A 12,244-nucleotide genomic window follows, 5' to 3' on the forward strand; every position below is an offset into this window, starting at 1 on the left:
TAACTTAAATCTAGGTGAGCAGCTTAATTGTGGTAGAAGCCCACAGCTGAAACACTGGAAACACTGATGCAATTCATTTGGGAATTTATTTTTTTCTAAAGCGGAACAAAACCTAATTATGAATAAGAAACATTTAAATGGCAACTCTTAACCTATAGTGCAAACAGATTCCACAAAACTGAATTCCTTTGTCAGTAATCCAATACTTAGTAGTAGCTGCTGCTTTTGTGGTTGTTGGTTAGTTAAAATTAAGTAATGATTCCAATTTTGAAGATAAAGTTTCAGTGTGAATTTTAGTAAAAGTCATAAAAATACCTGAGACATATTAGAAAATAAGATTTTCCCTCATATTTAAAAAAAAAACACTCTGCAGACTTTTATTTGAAGCCCATCTTTTGAAAATCACTATCATTTCATAATCATTTCCTAGTGTTTGGTTTCACTTTTTCAATGAATAATATTTCCCCATTTAAGTTTCTCAAGGCACTGATTGCTGGAAAATTTCCCATGGTGCCCTCTAAATGTCCCCTGTGGACATTAATAAATTAAACTTTGTACATGTCAGCTACACATTCATTGTCTCCTTTCTCAGCTGAGGCCGTGAATGGACCCCCATCAGTGGCTCCAAAGTCTCAGAAGTACTAACATGTTAAGAAAAATACATTTTTAAGCGTCAAAACAAAGTTACACAGAAGCAAATATCCAGGGAAGGACTTCAAAAGTCCTCCTCAGCATTGAGTGTCCGTGTCTTCTTGAGATTCTTCAGTTTATCAATGGCAGAAGTTACTAAAATCTCTCCATGAATTTTGTTGTCTCTTGTTCGCACGTTTACAGCATTATCTATCTTTTCCTTTTCTCCAACCACTGCAGAAAAAGGTAAAAAAATGTATTTTAAATTGGCAATTTACCAGACATTAAGTCAGCAGTCCCATGACATGTTTTTATCAAGTTTTTCTTCATTACTATTAAATATCATCTAATGAGCATTATGTTCATCCTCTCATAGTTAATTTTCTTGAGGGAAGGAATGACTTCTGATCCCATCTCTCTATTTCTCTATTGTCCACTTGAGAGAACAGCTCTTGTGGTCCTAGGGTGCAGATGAGAGCGGGGAGCTCTTACAGACTCACACTGACTCCACCTGGCATACCTAATGAGCCAAGGGGTGGACACCAGACCCAAGCGAGCCAGCCAGAACTTTCTGGAATGTGGGTAAAAAGTCTGTTCACTCTAGTGACCCATATTGTGAGATGATGCAGGCATCTACAGCCATGCTTCTTGCCACACAGAAGGAAGAAACCGGTCTGCAGATAAGTGGAATAAAGTAGATACTCAAGGGAAGCATAAAGAACCAGAGCAAGACAGGAACCAGAAATGGGGAGAAACAGTCCTGGTGAGGGTTGAGCTCCTGATTGCTCTTCTAGTGGTTTGGCTATTTAATTCTACCTTTCATGTCATCGGAACTCCAAGACCAAACAAATGCTGTCTTTGTCTAAACCAAGTTGAGATTTCTGCCACCATAAGAAGCCTGATTGAAACACCACAATGCCTACTATGATGTCAAACATTATCAATGAAACACTGTCAATAGAACAATGCTATGCATATTTATTTTGCCTTCTACAGACTCTCAACTTAAAGGAAAGAGCAATACTATGCCTGCAGTTATATCAGTGTTAGTTTCTCTTAATTTTGGAATCATTTTTAAAGCCTAAATTTTAGATTCTGCATCTAATTAGTCATGTGCTAAAAGGACATTTTACTTTTCATCTAAATCTTTTCCTTTGGATCATTTTAAATTTGGGATCTTTTCTTTCTGTTAGTTTATTCCCAAAGTTTCCTAATAAGCCAGAAAAGTGAGGGAAAATATTACAGGCCTGTGAGGCTGAAATATAAAGTATGTAATTCTACTGATGGGATCATTTTCACAGTTGTTTTCATTGTTGGCTTGCAATATTAACTATTGCTGTAAAACTATCCCAGGGGATTTAGGTGAAACTTTACAACTCTTCTCCCAGCAAACAACAAAGAGGACCTAGGAACAGCTAAGCGAGGAATGCTATGGACTCTTCTTTTTGTATAAGTATTAAATAGACAAATCATGATAATCAAGTAGTTGAACCATATTTCTTATTTGGTCTTTTGGAACTGAAGTGAAAAAAAAGCATTTGGAAAAATATATACAAACTTAAATTACCCAAAATAAAATTATACTGAGCCAGCTGTGCATTTCGTATTTTCTTATTTAGTGTACAACTGTGATCTAAGTCAACGTCAGCCATAAATCCTTCTTCAAAAAATTCACTGGATACCTAGAAGAAAGGGAAACACCTTTACTGTTACATTATGGTACCTAGCCTCCAAGAAGACCCCCGCTGTTCCCCACTCTTGGTATTCACACCCTTGTATAGCTCCCTGCTCACTATACCGGAGCGGGTCTTCGTGACCATAAAGAAGTGCGGAAGTGTCGGCGCATCATTTCTGAGACTAGTTTATAAAAGCCTGCAGCTCCCACCTCTCTCAGATCACTCGCTCTGGGGGAAACCAGCCACCATGCAGTGAGGACATTCAGGCAACCTGTGAAGCACCCAGGTGGTGAGGCGCTGCCTCCAGCAACCGTGAGTGAGCCCCGAGGGCCGCAGCCCTGGCCGACAGCTTGACTGCAGCGCAGGAGACGCTCCGCGCCAGAATCCGCCAGCTGAGCTGCTCCCAGACCCTGACTCATAGGAACTGTGACATCATCCATGCTTGTTGTTTAAAGCTGCTAAGTTTTGGGGTCACTTGTGACACAGCAACAGAAAATACTCTTCCCTAATAGAGCTGTGTAGAAATGAATAATTATGATATGTTTTAAAATACTAATTTCTCAAAAAACACTAAGAAATGAAATAGTTCTGATACAGCTGCAGAGACGATTCATGTGTTACTCCCAACTGCTGAAAACACAGTTTAAGTTAATGTGTCAGTTCTGCAATATTTTAAAGCATGAAGGACACTCCAAATCGATGGCCTACACAGAATACATGCAAGATTATTATGTACTTTAAACATCTCTGATTTTACCTGAAGTGCATATTTTTCACAAGTTGGCCCCACAGGGATGACCATCACCTGACGAGGAGATAGCCAGAAAGGCCTGAAAAATATATAAAATATGTATTTTCAAAGTGTAATAATGGCTACTTATTACATGATTTTCAAATAACCAAAGATTCTTTTAAAGACTTCACAAGAGGGCAGTTTCAGTAGTGCGGCATGCAAGAAAACCAAATTATATTAAAGTTTGAAGGCAGCAAAGTAAACAAAAGGAGCATTTTGGAATTTTGATAGCACAAGTGTAGGTAGAATGAGCTGGCAGACAGCCCAAAGGGCTGAGCGTGCACTTACTGTGTGCCCCAGCAATTGCACTCCTGGCATTTGTCCCAGAGAAATGAAAGCGCATGTTCACACACAATACTGCACACTAACGTCCATAGCAGCTTTATTTATAATAGCCCCAAACGGGAAACACACACCCCAAATGTCCTTTAGCGGGTGAATGGTCAAACCATGGTGCATCCACACTGTGGAACGTGGAACACCATCAGCAAAAAAAAAAAAAAAAAAAAAAAAAAGGAACCAACTAATTTATCTCGAAACAAAACAACATGGATGGCTCTTAAGGGAATTCCACTGAGTGAAAAAAAAAGCCTACTTCAAAAGTTTGTGTACTGTGTAAATCCATTTATGTAATATTCTTTATGTACAAAATGATGGAGCTAGAGAACAAGTTCATGGTTGTCAGATAAGAGGACAGGGTGGGATGGTTTGAGTGTGGGGAAAAAAGGGGAGCAGGAGGGAGCCTTACAAGTGATGAACTGTCCTGTGCCTTGACTGGTGGTCTTACACCATCTGTCCATGTGACACAGCTAAATACACATTCACACAAATGAGTGCATGTGAGGCTGGTGAAATCTGAACAAGGTTGGTGGACAGTCTCAATGTCTAGTTCTTGGTTGTGATACTTTATCTAGTTTTGCAAGATGTTACCATTGGGGAAAACTGGGTAAAGAGTGTGCTGGACTTCTCTATATAACTTCTTTTTTATTTTTTTTGAGATGGAGTCTTGCTCACCCAGGCTAGAGTGCAGTGGCGTGATCTCGGCTTACTGCAACCTCTGCCTCCCAAGTTCAAGTGATTCTCCTGGCTCAGCCTCCTGAGTAGCTGGGATTACAGCCGTCGCCACCACACCCAGCTAATTTTTGTATTTTCAGTAGAGACGGGGTTTCACCATGTTGGCCAGGCTGGTCTTGAACTCCCGACCTCAGGTGATCCACCCACCTCGGCCTCCCAAAGGTTGGGATTACAGGCGTGAGCCACCACATCTGGCCTCTATATAACTTCTTACAACAACATGCAAACCTACAATTATTTCAAAATATAATTTTTCTAGAAAAAAAAAGATGGCAGGGTAGGTATAAGCAGTGTCCGCTGGGGGACGTGTTTGCCCTTTCCCTGTCATAGTGAGTATTTAGTCTGAAGGTGAAAGGACATGCAAGGATGACTATTTCAGATAGTATTTTATGAATGTGCATATTTATATATTTATTCTCAAATTACAAACACAAAACAATACATGATAAATGGTAGAACACAGAAATACAGGGTATATAACCGAAAGTACATGTTTCCTTTTGAGCTCTGTCCTTATCCCATCCCCAGCCCTCCTCCCCTAAAGGACCCACATTTTAGCCATCTTTACTTTTGGCTCCTGGGGAGATTTCCCCACAAGCCTGACTGCTGTCTGAAGTCTGGATTTATGAAGTGCAGGGAGTATACCTCAGTCTCTGCGACAAAGGAAGGCATGCTCAGTGCACTGGCCCCAACCACCTCCTGTCTCCCTCTCCATCTCCTATTTCACTAGTTCTCTCTCTTTTCTTTAAACCACTTTCACTGCAACCATTCTAATGCAAAACACCATCATCTCTCACCTATGGTAAACTATTTAAAACCAACTGGAAAGAAATATAAACATGTTAACTCATACTCAGGTGGCATACATATTCATACCCATACTTTTGGCTTAACTGTAACTTCAACAGCTTAGAAACTCCACGATACCTAAGTGTATTTCTCTATGATCACAAAATACCAGGAACATACACAGACTCTCTAGCTACCCAGGACTTTTGGAAGACACTTGTTTGGGAAACTTTCCACCTTATGTTTCCTGCTCAAAAATTTGCTTCCTCAGCCTCAATGGACATGAATGGTAGTATGCATGGGTGTGATCTAGGTTCTGCTAATGTATAAACACGGCACTCTGACTTAAGACAGAGTGGATAAGGAGGCACCACATGGAATCCATCATGGCAAGGAAAGGTGATGCAGAGACATGGAGCTTTTGGAGGAACTGGTTGCAGTGATCCTAGCAGTATCATCTGGTGCCCAGTGTCCACAGTGGGAGCTGCAGGGACTGTGCCCAGCAATAGTAGCAGTGGGGGCAGTAGTTTCTGAAGAGAGAGCTAAACTGCATCAGCAGATGCTTAGCCAATTTCTAAAAATGGACTGGGAGGTAGAAATTTCACAGGTGGTTGCTGGTTTGCAGCATTTCCACATACTAGGATACATCATCACAAGATGTTGTCTGCCAGCTGGTGCCATAACTGCTGGTAAAGCCACTTGCTTCTGAGTGCATGGTGATAGTAGTGAGTCCCATAATGCCAGTGCAATGCTTTACTTATTTGCTATAAAATCTCTTTCATAGTCAGAAGCACTGTTGTGTTCCTGGCAGCACATAAGTATATATTTGGTGCCACTGGCAGAAGCATGGCAGCAAAGAAGAGCAAAGCAAAATCCACAGTGGGTCTCTATTCAGTGAGAACGAGGCACTGGTCCTTACATGATGAAAGGGATCCAATGTAATCAACCTGCTACAAGACCACTGGCTGTTCCCCCAGGTTATGGTACCATCCTGGGGGATCACAATTAATCACTACTGATGGCAACCTGAATTCTCAGAAGAGATGTAGCCAGATGGAACTTAGTGAGGCAAAGTCCATGTTTTTGAGCCCATGCATTATCCACCAGTGGCCACTTTGCCCATGAGCCACTGAGCAACAACTAGGGGAAAAAAGAAGCTGATTTTAACAGAATGGGTCCTCTTGTATTGGAATATTGAAAAATTCCTCAACAGTGGGGGCCTTTTGATGGCAATACCACCTCTGTTGGCCCATTCTGAGTGATCATCCACATTTCTGCTTCCCAAATCTATGTAATTTATTTTTCAATCTAATTAGTTCTAAATCTTTGACTTTGTGGCCAAAGCAGTAACTAGAGCCCATGCATACATGTAACTCCATATCTCCGGCCATTCTTCCTTCCGGCACAAGATGCGCCACTCAAAACTCTGCACTTCAGGACACTTCCCTTCCCCACTGTCATCCTCAATGGGCTGTGCTGCTGAGCCATCCTCTTTGAGTTTGTGCCATTTATGAATCAGGTTTACGTGTTTTCCTCCTCAGTGGCTGTAGGGAACCCCAAAGGCAAACAATATGGGTTGAAGGAAGGATGGCTGGAGGGCAAGAGGTGGTACCTAGTGTGGGTCACATGTTTTCAGGACAGCAACTAGATCTCTGAAGGGCTTGAAATAGGTAAAAAGATAACTTTAATTCTACCGAGTCCCCCAAAAGGTAAATGGTACAGTTTTATGACACTCTCCCTTTGTTTTTATTTTCTGATCTGGTAAATGGAATAAGAATTCTTTATTTGCTGTTTGGACACTTGCTAATTATAAGGCAGGAAAGGCCCTTTCTTTTGTTACTACTTTTATCTTTTAGACATGATTTTTTAAGAATAGAAATATTTTTTAAAAGGAAAAATAAGTAAATTAATAAAAATTAAAAAGAATAATAGACACATAGTTTTTCTTTTCCATGTCACTTACCATTTTCCGCCATAGTTTTCTGAAAGAATGGCTATCATTCTTTCCACCGATCCCAGAATGGCTCGATGAATGATCACAGGTCTCTTCTTATCATCCCCATCCTTACTAAAAAATGAAAATTATACATTTAAGTCTTTTCCTAAGATTCAATAACTATCTTCTAGCCTTATATTTAATTTTGAGAATAGATTTAGATTAGTCATATCAGATCTCTCCATTAACCTTATTTGTTCTGTGACTGTCTTGTTTTCTCATTGCTTTCTTTGCTAATCTTTTTTCTTTTATTTTAAAAACTTTTTATTAGAGAGCACTGAAACATATTCAAAAGTAGAGGGAACAGTATAATGAACTTCCACATACCCTCTCTCACCTTCACAAAATGTCAACTCACAGCCAATCTCATCTGATCCAAATGCACCCCCATTCTTGCCACTGTCTCCCACATTATAATCTTCATTTTTAAAATGTTCCTGATACGTGTTCTTGAAGTCCATTGGTCAAATTCCCTGAAACCCTCATGAGGTGTACCTTATATTTAATTATTCCCTCTTCCCCTTAGGAAAAAAAAATGAAAAAAACAAATGATGACTTAATTGTAATGAAGTAAGCCACTTCAAGATCTCTGCACAAGCTTCTCAGAAATATAAATTTCACATTATTGCAACAAATGTAACACGTGACACTTACAAAGTTCTTTTGATACATTTTTATCTAAAAATTATACCAGCTAGCTACTACTACAAGAAATGAAACAAATTTAACAAATAAATAATAAAATAAAACAAACAAATAAAAACAGAGAAACCCATTCATTAAACCTACTTCAAATGAGTTGTAACTGGATATCATCACTGCCAACCATTTCTGCTAAGAGCCATTATAGAATAACTGCAGGCAAAACCCTCTGTCTGGACCCTACAGGAAGCTTTGGGGTAGGGGTGAGCGGCTTGAGTCCATTCCTATGCAGGTATATGAAGAAATTCATCCCACAAATTGAAACCAGTATGAAATATTCCTAAATATCCCATCATGTTGATTTTGTGTGGGGAAGAAAGAGAAGCAAACTGATCCTTTCACAGAGCCTGGGTATCCAAAATTTCTGTCCCATCATTTCTTTGAATCATGTCTAGACTTAAGAAGAGCAAATAGTGACATAAACTATGATTACACATCTGTGCTATCAGATAAACATTGGAATGAATGCCAAATTCCCCCAAAATAACCCCAGTGGATTTGCTTACAATTATATTAGATTAATAGATAAATTTGAAGAGAATAACTTCACAATGTTGATTCTTCTCATTCCAAAGTGTGGTATGAATCTTCATTTAAATAACTCTTTTTTGTGGTCTTGGAGAAAATTTTATAGTGTATGCTTATAAATAACATCTATAGTCATGTGTTGCCTAATGATATTTTGGTCAACAATGGACTGCAGATATGATGGTCCCACGAGATTATAAAGAAGCTGAAAAATTCTTTTTTTAAAAAAATTGTACTTTAAGTTCTAGGGTACATGTGCACAACGTGCAGGTTTGTTACATACGTATACACGTGCCACGTTGGTGTGCTGCACCCAAGGAAGCTGAAAAACTCCCATCATCTAGTGATTTGTGTTACAAGTACCTACAGCACTCAGTATAGTAACATTCTGCACAGGTTTGTAGCTAGCAGCAATAGGCTATCCCATATAGCTTAAGTGTGTAGTGGCCTGTGTCATCTAGGTTTGTGTAAGTATACTCTGTGATGTTCACACAACAATGATATTGCCTAACGACACATTTCTCAAAACATATCCCTGTCATGACTATATTTACGGGGATGCATGACTATATTTATATTTATTGTTGTTTATTCATATTTTCTACTTTGTTGTTGCTGTTGCTTCTGAAATGTTTTTTCCATTGCATTTCCTAGCAGATGATTGCTAACATTATGAAGGCAAACTGATTTTTGCATTTTTACTTTCCATTATTATTAGTTCCCTTTTCTCCATTTGATTCTGTTGGATTTCTCTATATTTTAACATCTACAAATAATAATTTTATCTCTTGCCTTCATGTATTTGTAATCTCAGAATAATTTTGAGTAACAATACAAATAGTAGTCATATTCATCTTCTTCCCAACTGTGTTGAGATGTTATTGCTGTTTTCTGATAAAGGCTCTTTATCATGATAAGGAAATTTCTGTTCATTTCACAGGAATGAATGTTAACTTTTATCTGATGCCTTTCTGCATGCTGAATGTAATTAATGACAACAGCACACTCTCATCCACCCCTGCTTTTTTAGGGAAAAACCCTTGCTCAATCATGATGACGACCTTGATGCTTCTCTCTCTCCTCTCATACATAAGCCTGAGCAAATCACATCAGTTCTTCCTCCAGAACACACTCCCAGTACCCCTACTTTGTTCATCTCTATGCCACCTGGCTCCAACTGTCATCGTTTCTTACCTGGTCTGCAATCCACTGCTTCCACCTTTGCTTGCCTACTCGCCATTTGCCACACAACACCTATGATAGCTGGCTGGGCTGATTTGTTTCTCCTCCACGTCCTCCTTAAATGAGGAGTTTCACTTGCATTCTGATGGCCCTAAGCAATTTTGTTGTAGGACGGATCCTGAAGGTTTGACTTTCTTACTAATAGTTCTGACCCTTGTTCCTCCAAAACAGACAGATTAGACTTTTTGGGGTCCTACTAACTCCACTGTACCAATCAGGCAAAAAGTTAGAGGTCAACTCCCAGAAGCTTTTCCATTTTGGCACACGGTATGACCTATGGGACTTGGCCACTGGGTGGCGAACACATGGAACAGATCTGAATATCACTACAAAGCCTTCGATAACTGAACTGACACCGAACCACAGCCCACAAAAGTGCGTTGGAAATGTCCACCTGAACCTAACCAGGCAGATTCACTGCCAAAACAAGACAACCACCTTAGGATTTAAACAAGACACAGCATCTCATAACATATTCAAGATGTTCAGGATACAATCCTAAATTACTTAGCATATGAATCATTAGGAAAATTCTCAATTTGTGAGAAGAAAAGACAAACAACAGTCCAGCAGCAAAAAAACACAAATGATGGAATGACCAAAGGCTAGAAATAGCCATTATAACTGTACCCCAAGAAGCAAGGTAAACACACCTGGAGTGACTGGAAAGACCAAAGTCTCAGCAAGAAATACAAAACATGAGCAACAGAGATTGTAGAACTGAAAACTACAATCACAGAAAGTTTTAAAAAGTCATTAGATGGATTCAGTAGCAACAGAAATGGTAGAGTTGGTGAATTTGAAGATAAGTAAATAGAATGTATCCAATCTGAAAGATATACAAAGAAAGACTGAAGGAAGCATAAACAGCCTCAGAAAACTGGAAAAATACCAAAAGGTCTAATATTCAGGTCACCTGAGTCCCAGAAGGAGAGGAGGTATAGTATAAAAGAAATATGGAAAAACAATGGCTGAAAACTATCCAACTTCCGCAAACCAATAACTTACAGATTCAAGAAGTTCAAACCACCACTACATAGACTTGAATAAGTCCACAGACAGACACATCACAATCATGTGTCACATAAAGGAAAAGTGACTCAAATTGCTGCATATTTCTCATCAGAAACCACAAAAGCCAGAAGGATGTGTAACAATATTTTTTGTTTTTACTTTGCAAGAAAATAAATTATATAACTTAAAAAATAAAATCCCCAAACTAAGCAGTTCATCAAAATATTTCAGCCTACAGCCTACAGAAACTGCTACCATTTAAAATCGTACAGCGTTATCATCTCAGTGTGTAGTGGCACACATGCAAATAGCATAGACCATATGAGGACAGATTACAACTTAGGAACTCAAATTTGTTCAACACTCTGAACAACATATAGTGTAGATGACAGGAAAGCTGTCATCTAATGTTTATTTTACAAACATGACCTTGGAGGAATTAATAAGATGGCATCTCAGTTATTTACATAAAAATAGAAAAATCAGCTTGAGTTTAAGACAGCAAATCTTTCTATAAAACTAGCCAATCTTTCACCCAGATTGAAGTTTTAAAATTTGCTCTTTGAAAGGGCTAATGACATCTTACTGCAAATAATGTAAAATATTTTTTAACTACTCAGGTCATATTTTGTATTAAATTTAATAAAAAGTAAAAATAAGAAAGCTAAGTTTTTACTTTGGGAAGCGTTAACATTTATGCATAAGATGAGAACAAGACTTGAAAAAACAAGTTGATAGAACTCAGGAGCCCCTCCAATAAATGCAAACATTGGAAGACTTCAGAATTTATTTCGAGATCCTCACTAAATCATTGGAGCAGTAATGTTCTAATATTTATCTCATTGTAAGCATCAAAATTGTTCTATATTTTCCCTTCATAAATTTTATTTCATGTCTACTTACCCTGGAAATGAGATGCAACAAAGGTTAACACAAAAATGGATGTCTCTGTTTTTAAATTAGAAGATGAGTGTTCTAGGTCAGAATCGGTGGCTCATGCCTGTAATCTCAGCACTTTGGGAGGCTGAGGTGGGCAGAGGTAAGGAGTTCGAGACCAGCCTAGACAACATGGTGAAACCCTGTCTCCACTAAAAATACAAAGTTTAGCCAGGCATGGTGGTGCAGGCCTATAGTCCCAGTTACTCAGGAGGCTGAGGCAGAAGAATTGCTTGAACCCAGGAGGCAGAGGTTTCAGTGAGCCAAGATTGTGCCACTGTACTCCAGCCTGGGCAACAGAGCAAGACTCATCTCAAAAAAAAAAAAAAAAAAGATGAGTGTTCAAAGTTTGCATTAACCTCAGAAGCGTCCTCTTGCCATACTACTAAGTTAATATATATTTTTAAACAATGTTTTTAAAATATTAAAACTAAATAACTATCAACTCAGAATTGTACAAGCAAAGAAGGTTATTTTCTTTGAAAGTACAACCAAATAAAGACATTCTCAGATGAAAGAAAATAAGGCAATTCATCTTCAACCGACCTGCTTTAAATAAACTGTTTATTCTCTTATATCTTCAGGTATATGAGAAATGATACTAGAGGGAACCCTGGAAAGTCAGGAATGAAACAAGATCAACAGAAATGGTAAATATTTGGTAAATATAATTTTCTCCTCCTAAGCTCTTTAAAACATGTACTATGATTGAAAACAAAAATAATATTGCTTATGAGGTTGTTAATGTATATGACATGTAGTGTGTAGTATGCCTTCCAAAATGAATTTTTAAATAACAAGACTTGAAAGTCAAAATTGTGCCTTGATCCGTGGGCTGCAGAATGGATGCTGTGTTAATAGGCA

General features: G+C 38.5%; 1 protein-coding gene across 3 annotated transcripts in view; it reads right to left on the minus strand.

Moving 5' to 3' along the window:
- Positions 1-67: 67 nt before the first annotated feature.
- Positions 68-12,244, minus strand: part of TARS3 (threonyl-tRNA synthetase 3) — a 70,462-nt gene continuing 58,285 nt past the window's right edge. For 2 of the 3 annotated variants that reach the window (XM_063653081.1, XM_054450444.1), the window contains 4 exons: positions 6,926-7,030; positions 3,064-3,136; positions 2,198-2,312; positions 68-864 (listed from right to left, as the gene is read on the minus strand). In XM_063653081.1, coding sequence (XP_063509151.1) covers positions 716-864; positions 2,198-2,312; positions 3,064-3,136; positions 6,926-7,030 — 442 coding nt within the window. In that variant the 3' untranslated portion in view covers positions 68-715. Of the gene's footprint in view, positions 865-2,197; positions 2,313-3,063; positions 3,137-6,924; positions 7,031-7,295; positions 7,480-12,244 lie in introns of those variants that run through there. The other variant, XR_008494075.1, reaches the window with a different exon arrangement.

This window comes from Pongo pygmaeus, chromosome 16, assembly GCF_028885625.2.
Source record: "Pongo pygmaeus isolate AG05252 chromosome 16, NHGRI_mPonPyg2-v2.0_pri, whole genome shotgun sequence".
NCBI classification, from domain to species: Eukaryota; Metazoa; Chordata; class Mammalia; order Primates; family Hominidae; genus Pongo; species Pongo pygmaeus.